The following is a 23,673-nucleotide window of genomic DNA, read 5'->3' on the forward strand; positions in this document are numbered from 1 at the left end:
TCTCAAGGTGACTTCTGGGGTCTGGGCTCTTCTCAAGGTGACATCTTCTCAAGGTGACTTCCGGGGTACGGGCTCTTCTCAAGGTGACTTTTGGGGTCTGGGCTCTTATCAAGGTGACTTCTGGGGTACGGGCTTTTCTCAAGGTAACTTCTGGGGTACGGGCTTTTCTCAAGGTGACTTCTGGGGTCTGGGCTCTTCTCAAGGTGACATCTTCTCAAGGTGACTTCCAGGGTACGGGCTCTTCTCAAGGTGACTTCTGGGGTCTGGGTTCTTCTCAAGGTGACTTCCAGAGTCTGGGCTCTTCTCAAGGTGACTTCCGGGGTACAGGCTCTTCTCAACGTGACTTCTGGGGTACGGGCTCTTTTCAAGGCGACTTCCGGGGTATGGGCTCTTTCTTGCTTCCTGGCTCAGAGAGTGGGTATGGGGTGGCCTAAGCCCATGACAGGTGTACCGTCTTGTAGATTAAAGCAGTTGTCCACAGGGACTGAGAAGGTGTTAAGATGGATCCAAATCCCTCACCACTTCAACTCAAATCAGGTTTGCTGAAAGTGAACCAAAGCAGCATCCGTGTGCCCAAAAAAGCTGATTCGTGAGCTGTGGAAAGTAGAATCAGTTTTTGTACTCTCCAGCAGCTACCTAGCCACTCCTTAATATTTGTTGAGCTTTTACAGTATTCCAGACAATGAGCAAATATTTTCATATTTATCATTGTGAAACTGAATCTTATACTAATGTCCCATATCGCCATAAAACCATTCAACCCAAGAGGGGTATGAATGTGTGTGAATTCATTCAGTGGAGGGAAGAAAAACCTTGACTTAGCACATAAGAGTAATTAATCTGTATGAACATAATACTGCATAGAATCAGGTAATTTCAATGAAAATTCTGTTTTCACTGACAATTATATTTTTTTATTTGTAATAATTTCCAAAACATGTTACATGTGAGTTCAGAAACGTTGGAAAAGATGGAATCTTGAGAACAGATGTTATATTTCTGTCTTGTCCATGGCACATAAAGGCTTCTTTCGTGACTTTCTCTCTGTACACACACACACACACTGTATTCAAAAGACACCTTTACATTTTCATGGTGAAATTAATTTTACAAGTTACATGTTTAAATTTTGAAGCATTGCACTGTTTCCTTACATTATCACTATTAATTTTTCCCTTGTATTCATCAAATGCATATACCAGACGCCAGATAGGAAATGGTTAATTTTTGATGGGCCAGTAGATGCCGTGTGGATTGAGAATATGAATACGGTGCTGGATGACAACAAAAAGCTCTGTCTGATGAGTGGGGAGATTATTCAAATGTCACCACAAATGAATCTTATTTTTGAACCAATGGATTTGGAAGTTGCTTCTCCTGCCACTGTGAGTCCTCAATGTTGACATCTTATACATTTGAAATGTTATAAATGTTTTTATAAGGAACTTTGACTTTAAATGAAGCATTATAATTCATTGTAACAGTACTCTCTCTAAGAACAGGCATAGCTGTTGACCTACCCTGATCAATTTAAGAGTCAGTGATTTTTTTCCTTTTTGTCTAGAACCATTGGTAAAGTCACACATAAAAATTTAGGTCGTGAAGTGACATAAAATTAAGCTTCTTTTTAGGAATTTTCTGCATGTTTTAAGAAAGGGATGTACCACGTCATATTTCTGACAGAAGCATTACCTTGATGGTAAACAATTATTCTTTTTTCCAGGTTTCCAGATGTGGTATGATTTACATGGAGCCTCACATGTTAGGCTGGAGACCACTAATGTTGTCTTGGATAAATCTTTTACCTGCTGTGATTAGTATTATTCAGAAAGAATTTATAATAGGCTTATTTGACAGAATGGTCCCAGTGTCTGTTGAATTTATTAGAAAGCATACGAAGGTAAGAGGAACAAGAATTTTAAGACTTAAACAATAAGTGGAAAATCCAAATTAGCCAAATATATTCATTTTAATGTCTGTGGTCAATGTCAACTCTCAGGTATTAAGAAAACTGTTTTAACTAAAAACCTTTTTCTGATTAAAGTAAAAAGATTTTAACTTATATACTTATTCTCCAAAACAAAGTTTAATTTTTTTTTTAATTTGTAATGTTTATTTTAGTTTGAGAGAGAGAGAAAGCACGTGAGAGCACACGAGGGAGAGGGGCAGAGAGGGAGGGGGGTACCAAGGATCTGAAGCAGGCTGACAGCAGAGAGCCCGATGCTGGGCTCTAACCCATGAACCGCGAGATCATGCCCTGAGCCGAAATCATCCACCTAACATAACCGCCTGAGCCACCCAGGTGCCCCCCAGAAAAATTTTAAAAGAAGCATTTTAAAGTTTGAGAAGATGTATGGATGCTACTCTCTTACCTCTTAAAAAAAAAAAAAGTCTTAAAGGTCCACTTAACCACATCTGGATGAAAATACCTAAAAATGTTATCTCTCGTTTCTCAGAGACTATTATATTCTAGTTTCCATTTTTATAATTTTCTTTGTTTTTTAAAGTTCCTAGAATAAATCTATGTTATAACCAGCAAAGGGACCATTTTTAAAAGTAATTCATTTTGGGGCGCCTGGGTGGCGCAGTCATTTAAGCGTCCGACTTCAGCCAGGTCACGATCTTGCGGTCCGGGAGTTCGAGCCCCGCGTCAGGCTCTGGGCTGATGGCTCAGAGCCTGGAGCCTGTTTCCAATTCTGTCTCCCTCTCTCTCTGCCCTTCCCCCGTTCATGCTCTGTCTCTCTCTGTCCCAAAAATAAAAATAAAAAACGTTGAAAAAAAATTTTTTTAAAGTAATTCATTTATTAAATCTAAAGAATTAGATAGTGGGTAATGATGGAGGAACATGTTACTGCTCTAGGCCTGCTAAATGAGGAATCCACTATATTTAGCATGAGTGTATCTACTTGTTTAGAGATTACTGTTGTTGACTTGGGCTCTGGAGCAAACATAGGGACACAGGGCTGGTATTTCTCCTTCTGTTGGAAATCTAAGAGAAGAAGGCACGAGTTTGGCTCACAGTACAGAAAAGGAAAGCGGAATTTAAAAATCATGCCAGTGGATATTGCCTAAAGAGAAAATGCAGAGAAAAAAAGATAAGAGAGCAAAGGATACAATGCCAGACCTGGCTGCAATGTCAGGAAGAGAAGAGGGCGTTTTAAGAAGCAGGTAGTCAGTATTATGGGAAACTATCAAGAGGTCAAGGTAGAAAATGTTTGGCACATGGCCTTGGATTTGGCAAGTGAGAAGATCATGGGGTGAAGCATGGCCCAAACATTTTCAGGAAAGAGTCAAGGCTGCTCTGGCAGCTCACTGAGGAACGGGCCGGGTTGGGCGGGGTGGGGGGGGGGGCACTGGCACAGCAGGGGCAGACACATCTCTTCCAAGGAGTGTGGATGTTACAAAATTAAAAAAAAAAAAAGAGGGAAAGAAACCTTGAAATTTGTTGAAGATATGAAGTAATCATGTTTCAAAACCAGTTAAACTTGTAGAATAAGCTACAGGTTCCCCCCCATCCCTGGCATTGTCAGAGAATGTAGGTATTACAAATAAATAAATTTTCCATGTAATAACTAATCTTTTCAATAGCAAAAGAGAAAAAAAACATGCTTTTATTACAAGCTTCTAAAATGTACTATGTACTTTTGTCCTCTCTTAAAGAAATTATGAGTTCCTCTTAGCTACTATGTAGTAATGAGTGTCTTATTTTTAGCAACAGCCATTTGTATTTTAGGGGGGCATCAGTAATACTTAGTCCCACCCTTAGAAGCTCGGTTGTCATTTCTGCCTGTTTCTACTGGGACAGTGGCTGAAGATGAAGTCAGCTGCTCCTAATCTTCAGTTCCAGTTAACTTTCAGAGAGTTAATTCTCACACAGTAACTGTGAAGCAATACCCCTCTAAAGGTTGGAGGAGAGCTCGGAGGCAAGAAGACACGTGTTTATGGAGAACTTGCTATGTGATGCATGGTGCTAGGACCTATGTACAGGACAACACATCCAGTGTCACTACACTCTAGACTAGGGAATTAATCCGTGCCTCAGTTTTCCTACCTATAGAGCTAGAATTATAATCATGCCTTTTCATAAGTACTACAAGCTATGAGGACGAAGTAAGTTCAATAAATATTAGTTGATGCTATTTTAATTAGTGCCTAATTTAAGTTAATTTGTTCTATAGACTTTTCCCCCTGATTTTTCAGGAATTATCTCCTACTTCAGACACAAACTTAGTCCGATCCTTAATGAATCTAATAGACTGTTTTATCGATGACTTTGCTGATGCAGTCAAAGTGAAAGAGAGAAATGACCGAGAAACGTATTCTTTATTGGAGGTAAGGTCCATTGCCTTTGAATCCTGCTGTAGAAAGGCATCTACTGCTTTCCCCAGTGCTTCCTCATTAATGAACTTCATTTCTCCCCCAGAAATGGGGGCTGGACTGTGGGTGGTAACTGAACAGCAAGGAAAAAGTCAGGCCCCAAATAGTAGGTCCTTGGAGGAACCTCCTCAACTGGCAGTTCTATGGCCTCATGAGGTTTGGGTGAAACCCACTGATACCCTTAGATCTGCTACTGGAATCTTCAGTCACTTAACCAGCCTCAGAAATGATCAACCCCCAAAATAGCAATGACCATTTGATAAGATTCACCTCCCTCCCCTTCAACCTGCAAATCATAATAACTCTTTGCATTTTTTCCTTGCTTTTCTTCGCTTTTTCTTTTAAGTTTCTTTATTTTGAGAAAGAGGGAGCACGTGTGAACAGGTGTAGGGACAGAGAGAGAGCGAGAGACAGAGAGAGAATCCCAAGCAGGCTCCGGGCTATATAAGCACAGAGCCCAATACGGGGCTGGATCCCAGGAACCACGAGATCACGACCTAAGCCAAAATCAAGAGTCAGATGCTCAACTGACTGAGCCACCCAGGTGCCCCATTTTTCTTGAGATTTAAGCGCTTAAAATATATATATGCATATACAAATCTACATCAGGATTGAGGAAAGGAAGAAAATATGTATAAATGTATTTTTAAAATAGGAATAAAATTATCAACAGACCTTGAATATTCCTTAATAAAAAATTATGTACTGCTAATGGTAGCATTTCTAATGTGGTCAACATGTTGCTCTTATTACTTACATTCTATTAAATAAATTAATTTTTAATTTAGTTTTAAAGAGTTTCTGGAGAGAAACAACCTGTGAGTAATCTAGGAGCAGGTGCACAGTGTCGAAGTAGAGTCCACAACTTTTATGAGCATAGTCAAGATTGTGTTTGTTTTGGCATTATAAAGGGGATTTGAGGAGCTCAGTTGGTTTCAGTGTCCGACTTCAGCTCAGGTCATGATCTCATGGTTCGTGAGTTCGAGCCCCACATTGGGCTCTGTGCTGACAGCTCAGAGCCTGGAGCCTGATTGGGATTCTGTGTCTCCCTCTCTCTCTGCCCCTCTGTTGCTCATGCTCGGTCTCTCAAAAATAAATGTTAAAAAAATTTTTTTAAAAAGAAGCGGATTTGATTTTAAAGCAAACTAGTAAGTTTTCTCATTTAGTGGTGGGTCTTGTCATCTACTCTGTTTTCCTGCCTAAGCCTGGTAAGAAGAAAGCTTACAGAATGACAGTTCTAGTTTATGCATTCGTTGCTCAGATTATTACAACAGGTAAATAAATGAATATAAATTTGTTCTGCTTTTACGAAAACACTATCAACATTTAAATTTAAAAAGCAGGTTTATTGTGGATTGATTATTCCTTATTAAAATATGCCTTCATAAAAAGTTATCTCAATGTTCTTTTTTAATATCAGGGTCCTGCCGCTTACTTAAAATTTCATGTGATTTACCAGACTAATCATTCTGAGGTTTCACAATGCCTAGAATTATACTTTGCATTATATTATCTTTTCTGATAGCAAGATTTTTCTAAAACATGCAATTTGGTTTTTAAAAATCTAATTATTATAAAATCCTGAGATAACTTACTATTATATGTTAGTTTATTCATTTTCTTTCAAAGATATTAATCTGGCTGATCTGATTCAAGCTTCAAGAATACATTAAAGTCCTTTTTTAATGCACTCTATCTTCTCATCTCTCCGATGCAGGGCATTTTTCTATTTTCATTGATCTGGTCCGTCGGAGCGTCTTGTAATGATGATGATAGGTTGAGATTTGATAAGATTCTTCGAGAACTAATGGAAGGCCCAATTTCAGAACTAACTCAAAATAAGTTTAAATTACTGAGCGGTACGGAACAAACGTCTTCAAAAGCACTAACTGTCCCATTTCCTGAAAAAGGAACAATTTATGATTATCAATTTGTCACTGAGGTAAGAACTCTGAAGCAAGATGTACAACATTACAGCACATAATGGCTCTGGGGCCACCTTGTCACCACTGTTTACCTTAAGAGTCAACATGGAGTAGTAAAGGAAGTTGCTTTGGCTTTGAAGTCGGACACCTCTGGGTTTCAGTCCTAGTAACGCCACTTTCTTTCTGTAGAACCTGGGACTAGTTTATTAATCTTTCTGATTCTTGCTTTTCTCTTTGATAAAATGAGATAAATAATAACACCTGATGGGCCTATTGTATTCATTAAATAAAATTACACATTATGACATCTAGTCCAGCAGTAGGTACATTTTGCTTTAAGATACCTCTTGGAGATTCATTTGGTGCATGTTAGCATATCACAGATGGTAAGAAGCCCTGTAGGGCCATAGCTGGGTTAGTGTTAATTCAGCACATCACAAATGAATTGGACAATAAAACCTGGGTGGTGTTTGTTCACCTGTATGTGTGTGACAGCTATAAGTACTGTATTGAGGACATTTAAAAATCCATAATGTTTAAATATGGAGCTTCAGGTGAAGTTGGATCATACTATATCCCCAGAGGGTAATTTTATAACCTCTTCTCCCATTAATAAATAGAACACCTTTCTATCTCATTAGTATTTCTTCAATAAACTTATTTTTCTAAGCCTCCGTAGATTCTATTATCTGAGGACCACAATCTAGCCCAACAGTTTCCTACTGTTAGATGTTGAACTGTTTTTGTTGTTTCTTAGTTTTTCTGCTTTGGTGAATATTCTTGTATACAAGCCATGTGTATATATGTCTGATTTTTTCTTTAAGATAAATTCCTAGAGGGGCACCTGGGTGGCTCAGTTGGTTGAGTGTCAGACTCTTGGTTTTGGCTCACGTCATGATCTCACAGTTTTATGGGTTCGAGCCTGCACTGGGTTCTGCCCTGACAACACAGAGCCTGCTTGGGATTCTCTCTCCTTCCTGCTTTCTGCCCCTCCCCCACTCATGCTGTCTCTGTCTCAAAATAAATAAATAAACAATAAACTTAAAAAAAATTTTAAGTAAAAAAGAGAAGTTCCTAGAAAAGGAATTTGCTATATCAATTTTTAAATTTTTATGGCTTTTGAGGTATATTACCAGGCTTACCTCAGAAGAGATTCTTCACCCTGTCAACTGCAAGATATTATCCTTTCATTTTTCCTAATTTTATTTTATTTCCAATTACTAACAATAGCCTGCATTTTCAGAGCACTTTGAAGTTTATTAAGCTTTTCCACAATCATTTCTATTTGTTTCCCAATATCTCAGTGAAATAAGAAAGATAGTATTATTTTGCAAATCTTCCCATTGAGGAAATTAGGGCTCAGAGATAGGTGATTTTCCTAGTATCACAAAATCTCTAAGGGCATATCCACTCCAGGTTTTCTGACTCTTAACTTTTCCTTCCTCATATGGTGGCAAAAGATCCATGTTAGAAAAGATCATCAAAAATATGAGAAGGAGGGGACCTGCGTGGCTCAGTCAGTTAAGCATCCAACTTTGGCTCAGGTCATGATCTCGCAGCTTATAGGTTCAAGCCCCACATCGGGCTCTGTGCTGATAGCTCAGAGCCTGGGGCCTTCTTCAAATTCTGTGTCTCCCTCTCTCTCTCTGGCCCTCCCCTGCTCACTCTCTGTCTCTCTTTCTCAAAAATGAATATACTTTAAAAAAAGAATATGGGAAGGAAATTGTTATTTTCATCAGTTCTAGAAAGTTCTAGAAATGTCTTTGTAATACAGTTTTCACATGTGATGTGAATTCACTGTCCTCAAAAAAAAATCTGTACTATCCGCAAAGCACTGTGCCAGAGGGTACAAAAATGAATAAGGCACAGAGCTGCCCTTGACGAGTTCATAACCTCTTCAGAAGAGTGTCATGTGACACTCTAAGCCAAAAGAGTGCCATGTGGGAAGGTCTAGGAACCCAGGTCATGTAGGGAAACAGTAGGTCCATCGATGAGACTGGCCTGTGGAACACGTAAAGATATAAGGAAGGAGGGCCTGAATTCTGATATGCTTTAAATGACCAGGAGCTTAAATTTGATTTTGCAAGAATGGAGAGACCAGTGATGTTTTTCTAAGGTGAGAGAGTTAACATGATATCTTTGAAAATTTTTGTTCTAAACACTGTATAGCAAGCACAAATTTTAGTTGACAAGTTAATTGGATACAAAGATGCAGTCTAATGTTAAGTCATGATAATAATCTCACATTAAGAAATCTTGTCTATTCTAGATAGCTGCTGCACAGCAATGTGAATATAGTTAAAACTACTGAACTGTATACTCAAAAAAATGGTTGAAGGTATATTTTAGGTATTTTTTTTAACCACAATTTACAAAAATCTCACCTGAAATGATAAGCTGATGTTTGTTATAAAGACCATTATAAAAGCATAAGCAGAGGTGCCTGGGTGGCTCAGTTGGTTAAACATCTGACTTTGACTCAGGTCATGATCTCAAGATTCATGAGTTTGAGCCTTGCATTGGGCTCTCTGCTGTCAGCACAAAGCCTGCTTCAGATCCTCTGTCCTCCTCCCTCTCTCTCTTTCTCTCTCTCGGTCTCTCTCTCTCTCTCCCCCCCTCAAAAAAAAATAGACATAAAAAATAAAAAAGTATTAAAGTATAAGCAACAGCAGCTGATGTTCTAGGGAAATAAGTGCTATATTGGTTAACACTATGGAATAAAATTCTCTTTAATGCATTAATTAGTCCAGTTTTCTCAATCTAACATTTGGCCAAAATAGCTGATCTTTGGGTTGACGTAATCAGTGGTTTCAGGGCATTAAAAAAACCACAGCATTGCCATTTCATTTTGATTCATATAAAAGCCTCGTTTCTTCTCAATTTAGCACAAAGTTTAACTTTCAAATTCAGGGTGAAGTGTTTTAAAGGCTAAAAACAAATGTATAAACATCAGTGTTTTGTTTTGGTCTTGATCTTTGATCTTTTCTACAGTGGCACAGGAGTACAGAGCTTTTAAAAGTATTTCATAATATAACATTCACCGTTTGGCTATTTATTATGAACAGGGAATAGGAAAATGGGAACCATGGGTAAAAAAATTGGCAGAAGCTCCTCCAATTCCTAAGGATATGATGTTTAATGAAATCATTGTACCAACTCTGGACACAGTTCGATACTCTGCATTAATGGAATTGTTAACCACCCATCAAAAGCCTTCAATATTTGTAGGACCAACAGGAACTGGAAAGAGTGTTTATATCATTGTAAGTATTAGAGAAATCTACATGTTAAAAGGTACATTAATATTCCTAAGAATGTTATTTTGTAAACTACGTGTAATAGTAAACTTCATATTTTTTAAACATTCCAATATTTTGATGTTGTAGCCACGGAGAATTTTTTAGTAACTGCCTATTTTAGAAAATGGACTAAAGATATGCTGTTTTACATCACTAAATTATTGTACCTTTTTAAAGGTATTTTTAAAGGTATTTTAATAAAAATAGCTTGTTGAGGATGAAGAAGTTCATCTCTGTTGAAAGGAAGGGGTGTTTTAATTAATTACACTTGATATTTAATTTTCAAAATTATTTAATATAAGAAGGATTATTATGTAGTAATAAGACTGACTTCTGTAATGATTCCCATTGTGTGTTTGTTTAAAAAAAAAAATACTAGCTGCTATAACAGATAATGCCCCAAATCTCAGTAGCTTTACACAGTCTGTGTTCCTTTGTGTTTAGAGGGTCATATTGAACAAAGACTAGTTCTCGCCTCTAGTTTCAGATTTCTGAAGGCAGAAAGCTGCCTGGAGCTGTCAGTAAGTATCCCCAGCTTTGGCAGGACAAGTGAGTGCAAGTTTCCCAGGGGCAAGTGGACAATGTGGAAGATAAGTGGACTTCAGCCTTCTTGGGACTCCGTTCTAGATGACTACCCACAGCAGTGCCGCAGTGTGGAGCCCCATTACTTTCCTTATGGCAGAGAACTGCACAGTGTGGGTATCCCTTTGGAGTTTCTAAAGAATTCGCAGATCTGCTCCTCTGAGTAAGCATTTAGAAGCTTTCCACGACAGCAGGCAAGACCACATTATCCAAGAGGAAACCACAGTGATGCCAGTGGGATAGGACTTTTGCCTATCTTCCTCTAGCTCTGTCCCCCACCCAGCTGCGGGGTGGGAAGAAGATGGGAAAGAGGGAAAGGAGCCCAAATGAGCCATCAGTGATCCCTCCCCCATTGCAGGTTCTCAGTCAACTCACATTCCCCCAATTATGATAGTTCCTGTTTCTAGTTCTTTATTGATTTTTATCTTTTTATGTAATCTGTCAATCCTTTTGGAATATATTTAGCCATATGTTAAATAATTGTCCTGATAACATTTATTGAATAATATCTTTCAGAACATACTGAAACGAAACCCTCATTGTAATTTAAATGCTGTATACATCAGGAAATATCCAACAGCAGAGATGGAGAAGTTTTAAACTGAGATTTTAAATTAAGGTGTTGGTTTGGCCAAGGTTAAAAATCAATCTTGCTGAAAGTATACAGAAAGCTAAGGGATTTACCCAAGATACCATCAAGAGTCAAGGAATGGAGACTTGATAAGGTTAAAGGCAATGGTTGGAGAAAAATAAACCCATTTGTCATTTATACCCTCATTCCAAATTCAGCCCAGGCAAAACAAACAAACAAAAAACACTACTTTTTACAAAATGGGGAATGTACTTTGCATCTTATTTTGTAATCTGCTTTTTCTACCTAATCTATTGTAAATATTTTCCTATTTAATTATTCTTTCACAAGATGATTTGTAAAACACAACGTCTTGGTTAAGAATCATTGTAATTGCACCTGCTTTCCGGTGAAATCCATTTTGAAAATACGGTTATATTATTTAAGCTTCCTAACTTCTAGTCTGATAACTTGGTGTTTCAGTGGAAAGATAACAGACTATAATAAAAAGAACATTTATCTGGTAAGAGATGCATGGCGATCTGAATTCTTCCCCCTTCCCCCATCCCTGAGACCTTAAACGAGTTTCTTAGCCTCTGAGTCCCCATGATCTCTTGTTAAGAAGGAATGTGTACTCTGTGTGGTGGCTTTGGAAATCAGAGAGGCCATATGCATGGGGCCTGGACAAATAGAGACACCACTGATACAGTAACTGTTATTTCTATTGATTCCATCCCTTTTTTCACATTGTTATGACACTCTAAGTGTAGATTCAGGTGTGTCAATAATTTTGCTTAGTGTTTATTTTCAAAAGTCAGAGCATAATTCCAAACTATGGCTCATTTTATTATTTCCTATTATATAGAATTTTCTTTTAAATCAACTCAGCAAAGACATCTACAAGCCTCTGATAATTAACTTCTCAGCACAAACTACAGCAGCTCAAACTCAGAATATCATCATGTCAAAATTGGACAAAAGAAGAAAGGGAGTTTTTGGTCCTCCTTTGGGCAAGAGAATGGTAATTGCTCTGTTTCTATATGTATGGCACAGCACTGGTCCACTTCGCTGACCCTGCTACAGTCAGAAAAATGAAACAAGATAGACTAAAACTTGATATCTTTTTGTACACTGTTTTTTAATCACAAATTTTGATTAAGTTTCCCTAAAAGTGTGTTCATATTTGCATGTGCATTAGACAACTTGACATTAAAAACAAGCACTTGCCCTTTGAATTAAAAGTAAAATATTCATCTGGGAAATTATCTACCTTTCTACTTTTCTGATTAACATTTCTATTCAGCCATCTATGCTGCTTGCTCCTCTAGACCTTTAAACAACCCAGCTATCAATTGACTTCTCTGTGTTTCTTTGCCAGGAACACCCCTTTGAACCTAACTTTCACCACTCAGAGGTTATAATCATTTTAACACCCTAGCTTTCTCATTTACTTTAATGTATTGAAATTGTATAAGGAAAAAGAGGAGGCATATTGAGAAACAAATTGTGTGAGAGGATTATTAAGTCCTCAACTCTTAATCTATAAAGGTTAGCAATGAGACTTTCCCTATTCCTTGGAAGCATGGATGCTAGGGGATATTCTTTATTTGAAAAGAAACCATCATTTCTCACATATGTACTCTACATTCTTTGCCTCAACACGATTTATACAATAGGACTTTAAGGTGTTAATATTTTGTAATACTGCTTCTCTTTTTATTCTCAGGTTGTCTTTGTAGATGATGTCAATATGCCCGCTCGGGAAGTATATGGGGCTCAGCCACCCATTGAGTTGCTTAGACAATGGTTAGATCACTGGAATTGGTATGACCTAAAAGATTGTTCTATGATTAAGCTAGTGGACATTCAAATCATGTGCGCTATGGGACCTCCAGGTACGTTTTCTGAGTTTGTGATTACTAAGATTGAGAATCAGTCTGGTTATACCTAGAAAGATAGCTGGAGAAAGAAAAAGAAACCCAACTGGACAACTGAGTTACACTTTCTTGTGTATATATTTTCTCTGTGTGTTCTTTGTGACCTATGGAAATATAGTACAATGGTCAACACTATGAAGTGGGTTACCTTGCTTGGGGGCATTCTCCCACCAATTCTTCCAAATCCTTTTTCTCCCACCTTCTGGCACTTTGCTCTGAACTTCCTGTCTCTGCATTCTAAGGATCCAGATGCCCCTGGAGCAGCTCATTTCCCTCTCTTTTATTCCTTAATCCTTCAACTGTATGAAATTCCCTTTTCCGCTACTCCAATCAAGTCTCATTCTAGTGAGTCTTTGGATTTAGACAGGCTGTTAAGAGGAATTGAAGTAGCAAATAGTCAAAAGAATTAACCCTTAAACATTCTTTGCGTATCTCAAGGGAAATTGATAAACTCAAAGGAATTTCTATACAAGGGAAATTTTTTTATGCTGGGGTATCAAAAGTGACTTGATTCAAGTAACTGGACATCTTTAGCTGTTCTTTTCCTGAACTCCAGCTGGTATTCTAGTCTTTATTCATTATGTCTTTGTTTTTCTCTTTGAATCATCCTTGCCAGCTCTTTTAATTAAAAAATTTTTTTTAAATTTATTTAAATGCAAGTTAGTTAACAGATAGTGGAGTCTTAGTTTCAGGGGTAAAATTTATTGATTGATCACTTATATATATCACACCCAGTGCTCATCCCAGCAAGTGCCCTCCTGGGTGCCCATCACCCATTTAGCCCATCCCCCACCCACCAGCCCTCCAACAACTCTCAGTTTCTCTGTATTTAAGAGTCTCTTATGGTTTGCCTCCCTCTCTCTTTTTATCTTATTTTTCATTTCCTTCCCTTATGTTCATCTGTTTTGTTTTGTTTCTTAAATTCCACATATGTGTGAAATCATATGATTTTTATCTTTCTCTGACTAATTTTGCTTAGCATAATACACTCAAGTTCTATCCACATTGTTGCAAATGGCAAGATTTCATTCTTTTGATTGCCAAGTAATATTCCATTGTGTATATATTGCCACATCTTCTTTATCCATTCATCAGCCAGTGGACATTGTGCTCTTTTCATACTTTGGCTATTGTTGATAGTGCTGCTATAAACATTGGGGTGCATTTGCCCCTTGAAATCAGCATTTTTGTATCCTTTGGATAAATACCTATTTGTTATTCTAGTCTTTAAAAATTTCTTTTCTCTTTAAAAAAAAAAAAATTAAAAGGCACCTGAGTAGCTCAGTCGGTTGAGCATCAGATCTCTGCTCAGGTCATGATCTCGCTGCTCATGAGTTCAAGCTCCACATTGGGCTCTGTGCTGACAGCTTGGAGCCTGGAGCCTGCCTCAGATTCTGTGTCTCCCTCTTTCTCTGCCCCTCCTCCCCCTCTCAAAAATAAATAAACCTTAAAAACTTTTTTTTAATTCCTTTTTTCTATATACCATTTCTTCAAGGAATCCCTTTGGTATTTGCCTCCTTATCTTCCCTATAATGCAGTCAGTTTGCTCTGAATCAGTAATTGCTCTCAGCACACTTTCTGGGCCACTTCAAATGCTTTTTTTCTTTTCTTTTTTTCTTCCGAGTTTTTATTTAAACTTCAGTTAGTTAACATACAGTGTAATGTTAGTTTCAGGTGTAGGACTCAGTGACCCATCGCTTACATTTAACACCCAATGTTCATCATTAATGCCCTCCATAATACCCATCCCCCATTCAGCTCATCCCCCATCTACCTCCCCTCCAGCAACCCTCAATTTGCTCTCTATAGTTAACAGTCTGGTTTATGGTTTGCCTCTGTTTTCTTTCTTTTCTTTTCTTCTCTTTTCTTTTCTTTCCTTCCTTCCTTCCTTCCTTCCTTCCTTCCTTCCTTCCTTCTTTTTTTTTAACAAGATTCTTTTGTTTCTGGGTCTCAGACTTGGTTCTACTTTGCCTCTCTCTTACTACCCAAGCCAGTCATTTGTATCACATGTTCACTTTGCCCTGTTCCTTCGGGGACTGGACAGAGGAGTAGTCTGAAACCATGAGGTATCTTTCCCTCTTGGACCCCATTTTCTAAACACATCACCATTTATGAATGATCTTTGGGAAGAAAAGTTGAAGACAGAGCTGGAGGATGTGATGTCTGGCCTTTGCTTCATTGGCTGTTTCACCATCTCCTTAAACTCACCCCAGCGCATCAGCGTTCTTTATATTAAGTTTGTAAATACTATAGGCAAACACAGTTGTTTTGATGTGTAGACTACCAGTTATATACTTTCACACATTTCTCATATTTTCAGAATGAGCACCAGATAATTCAGTGATAGAAGCAAATACAGATTTACCTGGTTTTAAACAAATATAAAACATGAACCTACATATTTTTATGCAAAAATATGTGTTAGAGATATCACATACTTCTAAAATTACTTCGTTACTAAAGATTTCATGATAGAATGCCCTTAAAAAGCAAATGTAATTTGCTTATGTATTTAAGCATAACATCAATAATTTTTTCAGGTGATGTTACATTCTAAGTCTGTTATTAAAGCTTAATATTTAAAAATGTAGTCATTATTTCATGAAAGTGAGATAATCCCCCAGTTTTTTAAAATGCAAGTCAATGAAGTGGCCCCATGAGCCACATAGACTAGTCCTCAGGAAATTCATTTTAGGATGTGGGGGAAGAATTGGGCTATGTGCCAAGATGGTGCTGAATTTCACCCATGTGGGAATGACGCTAAAGTTTGATCAGTCATGTTCCCCAATATTGTATACAATATTACTATTGTTTAATGTTATATCTGAATATTACATTGTAATGAGGATGTTTATAGTTTACTGCTTTGGGCTCTATGAGTCACAGAGAAGGTGGCTGATAGCTTTCTGTCTGGTCTCATTTCTTTTGGTAAATAGACCTGACCTAAGAACTCAATCAGATAATTCAACTAGAAAAAACACTTAGTGAATTTGAGGGGAAAACTGTTTTCAGGTCACGGTTACCCACATAATTGCTCTTCATTTCTCTGGATGCTGTGAATTTGTCCTCTTTCAAGTTATTTTATGCTATAAAATATCGGAGAAAAAATTCTAGTGTGTAGCAGTAATGTTGTTAAGAGTTACTGTTTTTAATATTTAGGTGGTGGTCGAAATCCAATAACTCCCCGATACATGCGACATTTTAATATTATAACAATCAATGAGTTTAGTGATAAATCCATGTTTGCGATCTTCTCTAGAATCTTAACCTGGCATTTAAAGATCTGGTAAGTAATTTAAAGTGTGTTTCTTTTTTCATTATGGGGTATAAAGTCTTTTGGAAACGTATCAATATAAGTAGTGCTTCTCCAACTTTTCCATGAAAGCATCCCTAGATAAAGATAACAGGTAACACTGCTCTCCTCTGCTGCTCACATCTCCAGGTATGGGAGCATAACACAAGGGGACAGGGTACCTTTTTCTTTTTGTCTGAAGTCTTGGATTTTAGCCCCCAAATCCATACAAATTTTGCACTCTGCTGTTTAATATGTCCACATTGGAATTGTCAATATTTTGAATTTTCACCATGTAGTACAATTAATGCTGGAAAGATTTATGCCAGGTTTGTCCTCTGACTTTGATACCCTATAGGGAATTCCCCCAGAAGGTTCATGTCCAAGTTTGAGTGTAGCTTGTACCCTGGAGAAATGTTGTTCTCTAGCTCTGGCCATTCAGTGCTTTTCAACGTGATGAACGGAGAGGTTCAAGAGCCAAGTAGACCTGGGCAGTGCAAGTCTCAGTTCCCTGCTGTCCATTCTCAGGTAATTGTCATTCCTTGCCCTCTCCTGTGATGATGGAGGAGGACAGCTGGCTCTTCCTCAAGCCAGAAGTTAAGATAGTCCGTTTTTCTAAATGGATATTCATTTCCCATGTTCTTTCTACCCTAATTGTGCCCTTTGCTCCTGTTTTTTTTAAATCCTGCCACTCTATTTATGTCACTTTCTTTTTAACTTTCCTTTTTCTTTTTCTCTTTTTCTTATTTTTCCCATATTTTTATCTCCTTCCTTATTTTCTCTGAAAATAGTCATTTCACCAGTGTTCTTCAGAGATTTTATTTATTTATTTATTTATTTATTTATTTATTTATTTTAACATTTATTCATCTTTGAGAGACAGAGAGAGAGACAGAGCATAAGCAGGCAAGGGGCAGATAGAGGGAGACACAGAATCTGAAGCAGGCTCCAGGTTCTGAGCTGTCAGCACAGAGCCTGATGTGGGGCTCGAACCCACGAACAGTGAGATCATGACCTGAGCTGAAGTCAGATACTCAACCAACTGAGACACCCAGGTGCCCCAAGGGATCCATTTATATGCAACTGAGAATGATGAGGGGTGAAAGAAGTTAGGACACATTTGTCTAGTGGATACTGGATTTGAGTTACATAATCCGAGTTCCTTGGCTGGCTCTTCTGTTTACTTATGTAGGTAATTTTAAGTCCATTACATTGGTCCTGCCTTCCTGTGGAGTTTCTTTGAACATAAAATAAAATAATGAATGGAAAGTTATTGTAAAAGAAATTAAAATTCTACTATCATCATTATTATTATTGGAAAAAGAAATGGTAATCTTGTAAATTAAATCAATTGGTTCAATCAGAAAAATTTTGCACTAGACATGTTAAATATCATTTATCTATGTATGTATTTATCATATTTGCTAACACTTTCTTTTTTATCAAATTTTTTTAAGTTATAAATTTCCAGATGATTTTCTAGATTTGACCACACAAATTGTAAACGGTACCATGACTCTGTATAAAGAAGCCATGAAAAATCTGTTGCCTACACCAGCTAAGTCTCACTACTTGTTCAACCTCCGTGATTTCTCTCGTGTTATTCAGGGGGTTTGTTTATCAAGACCAGAAACAGCAGAAACCAAAGAAGTGATTAAGCGTCTCTGGGTTCATGAGGTAAATTTTCATATTATTCACAATTGGCTAAAAAGAAACATTTAGCAATTTATATTGTTGAAATGCATTCAGCTATTTGTATTATTAAGGCCAATCAATGATCAAGGTAATTTAAAAGAATAGTTAACACTAATATATTTCATGGTATTTAAAATGCTTTATCTCGCAGTTTTAGAAATTTTTGTTGACTTTTAAGATATTTTTAGAGTAGGTATCACTTTGGGTCAATCTTTTTTTAAGTTACTTAATCCTTGTTAGTTTTATTTTAAATAATTTTTGAGGTGGAATACTTTTTAAGTAATTGATTTTATAAGAAGTGAACACATTTATTTACATTACTTGCAATATTTCCTTGCCAAAAAACTGCAGAGCAAACTAGTTTTGAGAGCACACAAACTATGTAAAAATATATTTATCTCTGGGAAGAGGTATGTGGGTGAATATTTTCTTGTAAAAACTTGTGGAAAGAGGGAGAGAGAGTACAAAAAACAAGACAGCAGAAATAATAATTCAATATTTTAAAAATAGGGGCGCTAGGTGGCTCAGCTGGTTAAGTGTCCAACTTCAGCTTAGGCCATGATCTCGTGATTCATGGATTCGAGCCCCGTGTCAAGCTCTGTGCTGACGGCTTAGAGCCTGGAGCCTGCTTTGCATTCTGTATCTTCTTCTCTCTCTACCCCTCCCCTACTCATGCTCTTTCTCTCTGTCTCTCAAAAATAAATAATTGTTAAAAAAAATAAAAATATTTTAAAAATAGACAAAGAATATAGGAAAGTTAAAGAAAAATGTTTTATTTTTAACATGTAAATAATATAGCTATTTTAATTTAATAATGTAGTTAAGAAGTTAGAAAATGGAATGTGCTGGTATGTTAAAACCACGTGCTGTGGAGACATAAATTTCTAAAGGGTGTTTACAAATTCCATTTCTGTTGGCTTTTTATTCTACAGTCTGAATTCCTAAATCCTCACACATTCAAATATATGTCCAAATGAAAGTCTATTCTGGGTGGCTCAGTAGGTTAAAGATCTGACTTCAGCTCAGGTCATGATCTCGTGGTTTGTGAGTTCGGGCACGGTTTGAGATCAAGCCCCGCGTCGGGCTCTGTGCTGACAGCTCAGAGCCTGGACCCTGCTTCAGATTCTGTGTCTCCCTCTCTCTATGCCCCTCCCCTACTTGCGTTCTCTCTATCTCTCTCTCTCTGAAAAATAAATAAACATTTAAAAGGGGAAAAAAAGTCCATTCTACTCAAATATTTTGGCCACAGCAAGGTCCCTAAAATTAATTTTTTGGAAAAGTATGATCTGTGATTCTTACTGTACTCTTCTGCAGGTCCCTTAGTTGCCTGAGTAGGATCTGTATTTGGGGACACAGACGCAGGCTCTAAGTCTAGTAGGCCACAGAGTGATAGAAATAGCTGAAAGGTGGAGAGGGAGAGAGATGTGAGAGAAGGATGTCACTGACTTCATCAAAAGAGTTAATTTTGTCAGCAGCCAAATCTTGCTCTAGGAAGATCTGGCATCCTCCACTTGAGGAGCTTCACCCTTGATATTCCTTCTGCCTAGAACACTCTTCCCCCCGTTATCCACAAAGCCTGCCTACTTCCTTAAGGTCTCTGCTCAAATATCCTCTTTCCATAGAGGCTTGCCTTAGGCCATCCCTACCTGCCATAGCTCTTTTTCCTTTAACCTTTTGCTTCATAACACTGAACATCACTTGACATTGCCTATATTTTGGCTTATTTAATGTCTCTACTGGAAAAGAAGCTTGCTGTAAGCAGCATCTTTGCTTACTCTGTACTTACCCCAGTGCCTGACACATGGCAAGGACACAGCAAATATTGTGTGAGTGCATAAGGGGAGGAAGAAAGGCAGTCTTATGATACATGACATGTTTCATCACTTGGGATTATACGTACCATTGCTTTCTTTGATTCGTGGGAGCAGTTCATATGTGCTATTATATACTTATAGTATGTGCCATTACTCTTTATACTTTTCCAAATCTTATGCTGCCTTTGATGGTAGATTATTGAGTTTTGACGCTGGCTGTTGAGCTCTTAGGCCATTTAATGAGATCCTTAATATAATAACTTGAAATGTTTTTATTAAAAAACTTTTTTTTATTACCTTTATTTATTTTTGAGAGAGTGAGACAGAGCGCTAACGGGGGAGGGGCAGAGAGAGGAGGCACAGAATCCGAAGCAGGCTCCAGGCTCTGAGCAAGCATTCAGCACAGAGCCTGACGTGGGGCTCGAACCCACGAACCTTGAGATCATGACCTGAGCTGAAGTCAGATGCTTAATTGACTGAGCCACCCAGGTGCCCCAATAACTTGCGATTTTTAACGGCTACTTCATATAACATAATGAGTTTAAGTCCTCAGTTCAAAACCTTATAATAGCACTTTATTAAGAGGGATTAAAAATAAAAGTCTGGTGGCCCATAAGATGTTATATGTGTACCTCTTTCCTGGTTCCCCTCAGGCTACCTCCTTCTCTCACATTCATTGAACCTTCACCATCAGCACAGGCCTCCTGGCTATTCTCTCTTCCTGGAATGCTCTTACCCCAGATATTGATCCTGTGGGTTAGCTTTATACTGCCTTTGATCAAATGTCTCCCTCTCGATGAGGTCCACATTGACCACCCACGTGAATATCACAGGCTCATACCCCATCAACGGTTCCAGTCTTTCTTGACTTGCTCTATTTTTCTTATTTTCATAGCATTCATCAGCATCTAACATGCCATATAATTTATTTATTTTGTTTATTGTCCACCTCTCTCAGATAGTGGGCAAGCTCCATGAGGGCAGAGTTGCTTTTTATTTTTTTATTTTTTGTCACTGATTTATCCACAGTGCTGAGAACAGGGCTAGGCACGTTGTTCTCAACACTTCAAAAAATATGAAGTGATTGAACTCAGCACTCTATTTGGGCTTTGTTTCTATTCACTCAAAAACGATTTCCTGAGGGTCTAATATATGTCAGATACTACGCTAAGTGTCCTTTTCCTTTCCAGACCCTTTCACCGAACTAGAGGACCTAATATAATTTTACTAAATAGTTTTCAAGGTATGAAACTGGCTTACTAGTTTACATTCCCTTTGGTTTCTCCATGGCTTTCAAATGTTAGCATGCATAACATCTGATTTGCTTGTTAAGTATAAATAGTCTGCACAAGGGATCCAAAGAAAAAATAAATTGGATGTCATCAAAGTTAAACATTTTCATGCTACAAAGGACACTATCTAGATAGTGAAAAGATAGCCTGTAGAATGGGGAAAAATAGCTTCAAGTCATAGATCTGATCAGTGTCTAATATCCAGAAAACATAAAGAATTATTACAACTCAACAGTAGAAGACAAATAACCCAATTTAAAAGTGGGAAAAACATTTGAATCGACATGTCTCCAAAGATGATATGGCCAATAAGCACGTGAAAAGATGTTCAACATCTTTAGTTATCAGCGAAATGCAAATCACCACCCCAGTGAAGTTTACCTCACACCCACTAAGATGGCTGCAATAAAAAAAAACAGGCAAGGATGGTGGAGGAATCCTAGCCCTCATGTACTGCTTATGGAAATGAAAAATGGTGCACCTACTTTGAAAAACAGCTTGGTAGTTCCTTAAAATGTTAAACATAGAGATACCAGCAATTCTGCTCCTAGCCATGTACCCAAGAGAATAGAAAACACGTGTCCACACAAAAACCTATACCCAAATATTATTAGAATTATTCATAATAGCCCCAAACTGGAAACAACTCAGATATACATCAGCTGATGAATAAACAAAATGTGACATATATATATATAGATAGATAGATCATATATATATATATATATATATATATATATATATATATATAGTGGAATTTTATTCAGCCCTGAAAAGAAATACTGATGCATGCTACAACATGAATGAACCTAGAAAGCATCATGCCAAGTGAAAGAAGCCAGACACAAAAAGGTGACATATGATCCCATTTGTATGAAATGTGCAGAGTAAGAAAATTTGTAGTGACAGAAAGTAGATTAATGGTTGTAATGCAGTGCAGGTATTACTATTTCCATTCTATACGTAAAGAAGCTGATGCAGACAGGTTTAGTAATTGCCCCCAAATACCAGAAGTTTTGCTGACAAATATATGCACTGCTTATATGATACGTGTATCAGTCTGCTAGGGCTACCATAACAGAATGCCACAGTTCGTCTGAACCTGGTCTTTGGTTTGTAAAAAAAAAAAAAAAAGTTTGTAATAAGAAATACAAATTTTTAATAAATATGGGCCTACTTAGATTTAAAAAAAAATAAATTTCCTGAGAGTACTTTTTATACTACTTGAGATTAATATGTAAATAAAACTAGAAAAATAGAAGAATCCATTCCTAATGCTGCTTCTTGATTATTGTTACAGGTCCTTAGAGTGTATTATGATCGCCTTCTGGATAATGCAGATAGAAGTTGGCTTATCAACTACATTCAAGAAATTTTGGTAAAATACATGGATGAAGATTTTCATAAGCTTTTCCAAGCTTTAGACTTTGATAATGATGGAGTCGTAGGAGAAGACGACTTGCGGAGCTTAATGTTTTGTGATTTCCACGATCCTAGGAGGGAGGACACCAACTATAGAGAAGTTGCAGATGTGGACCATCTTCGGATGATAGTAGAGGTTCACCTAGAAGAATACAACAACATGAGCAAAAAAACCATGAACCTCGTCTTATTCCGATTTGCCATAGAACACATCAGCAGGATTTCCAGGATTCTGAAGCAGCCCCGCAGCCATGCTCTTCTGGTTGGTGTTGGAGGGAGTGGCAGGCAGTCTGTCACCAGATTAGCTGCCCACATGGCTGATTATACAGTTTTTCAGGTTGAAATCTCCAAGGGCTATGGTACTTCTGAGTGGCACGAAGATCTAAAGGTGATCTTGAGGAAATGCGCCGAAGGTGAGATGCACGGTGTCTTCCTGTTTACAGACACTCAGATTAAAAGGGAGTCATTTCTAGAAGATGTCAACAATCTGCTGAATGCTGGGGAGGTTCCAAACCTCTTTGCATTAGATGAGAAGCAGGAGATCTGTGATAAGATGCGTCAGTTAGATCGCCAACGGGATAAAACCAAACAAACAGATGGAAGCCCCATAGCTCTTTTCAATATGTTTCTCGATCGCTGCCGCAATCAACTGCATGTGGTCCTCGCCATGAGTCCCATTGGAGATGCATTTCGGATTCGCCTTAGGAAGTTCCCTGCTCTTGTTAACTGCTGTACCATTGACTGGTTTCAGGTATTGCCATATAAATTTTAGATAGACTTCTAAAAATGTTGTGTCGTCATCATCATCTTGACTTACTTTATAGACTCCCCCCTCCAAAAAAAAAAAAATGTAGTTTAGCAGAATCATCTAAACTACAAGAATTTTCTAGTTCAAAAAATCTTCATGATAGAAAAAAAACCATTTTATTCTTAATAAATACCATCATTAACCTCAATATACTATAGAAGGTTTTAGGATAAATTTGGGTGTCAGTCAGGGTCCTGACAGGGATCAGCACACTGGAAGGCTCCACTGAAGAAAGATGAATGAAAGCACTGCTCACAGAGGTGTAGGTGGGTGTAGATGAACTGAGAGGAGATAGTGGAACAGTGAGGAAGGGGTGGAACATAGTAGGGAGTTGTTATTATAATTTGGTTATAAAGGGGCATTGGGAGGAGAACGTGTCGCTGGAGCTTGGAGCTGTGGAAGTAGGACTACCTGACAGGAGCAGGAACCCAAAACCTACCTAAGCTTCTGCTGGAAAGGAAGGGAGGACATAAATGTGCCTGCCTCCACCCTCCAATCTTTTTCTGTTAGTCAAATCCAGCAGGAAGTCAAAAGGAAGAAATCCAGAGTGATACTTTTGGTAGTAAACTTCAGAATGAGGAAGCACAGAGCAGATGAGACCACAGTGTGTGGTGGGAAGTTTGTGGGCTATGGCAGAGGTCCCATGAGGGAGAGCCAAC

General features: G+C 37.8%; 1 protein-coding gene across 6 annotated transcripts in view; it reads left to right on the forward strand.

Moving 5' to 3' along the window:
* DNAH7 (dynein axonemal heavy chain 7) overlaps window positions 1-23,673 on the forward strand; it is a 276,184-nt gene that overhangs the window by 128,101 nt on the left and 124,410 nt on the right. For all 6 annotated transcript variants that reach the window (XM_047873404.1, XM_047873407.1, XM_047873406.1 and 3 more), the window contains 10 exons: window positions 1,203-1,385; window positions 1,724-1,900; window positions 4,201-4,332; window positions 6,095-6,319; window positions 9,368-9,565; window positions 11,620-11,775; window positions 12,481-12,649; window positions 15,851-15,977; window positions 17,441-17,660; window positions 22,085-22,957. In XM_047873404.1, the coding sequence (XP_047729360.1) occupies window positions 1,203-1,385; window positions 1,724-1,900; window positions 4,201-4,332; window positions 6,095-6,319; window positions 9,368-9,565; window positions 11,620-11,775; window positions 12,481-12,649; window positions 15,851-15,977; window positions 17,441-17,660; window positions 22,085-22,957 (2,460 nt within the window). The remainder of the gene's footprint in view (window positions 1-1,202; window positions 1,386-1,723; window positions 1,901-4,200; window positions 4,333-6,094; window positions 6,320-9,367; window positions 9,566-11,619; window positions 11,776-12,480; window positions 12,650-15,850; window positions 15,978-17,440; window positions 17,661-22,084; window positions 22,958-23,673) is intronic.

Source organism: Prionailurus viverrinus, chromosome C1 (genome assembly GCF_022837055.1).
Source record: "Prionailurus viverrinus isolate Anna chromosome C1, UM_Priviv_1.0, whole genome shotgun sequence".
Lineage (NCBI taxonomy): Eukaryota > Metazoa > Chordata > Mammalia > Carnivora > Felidae > Prionailurus > Prionailurus viverrinus.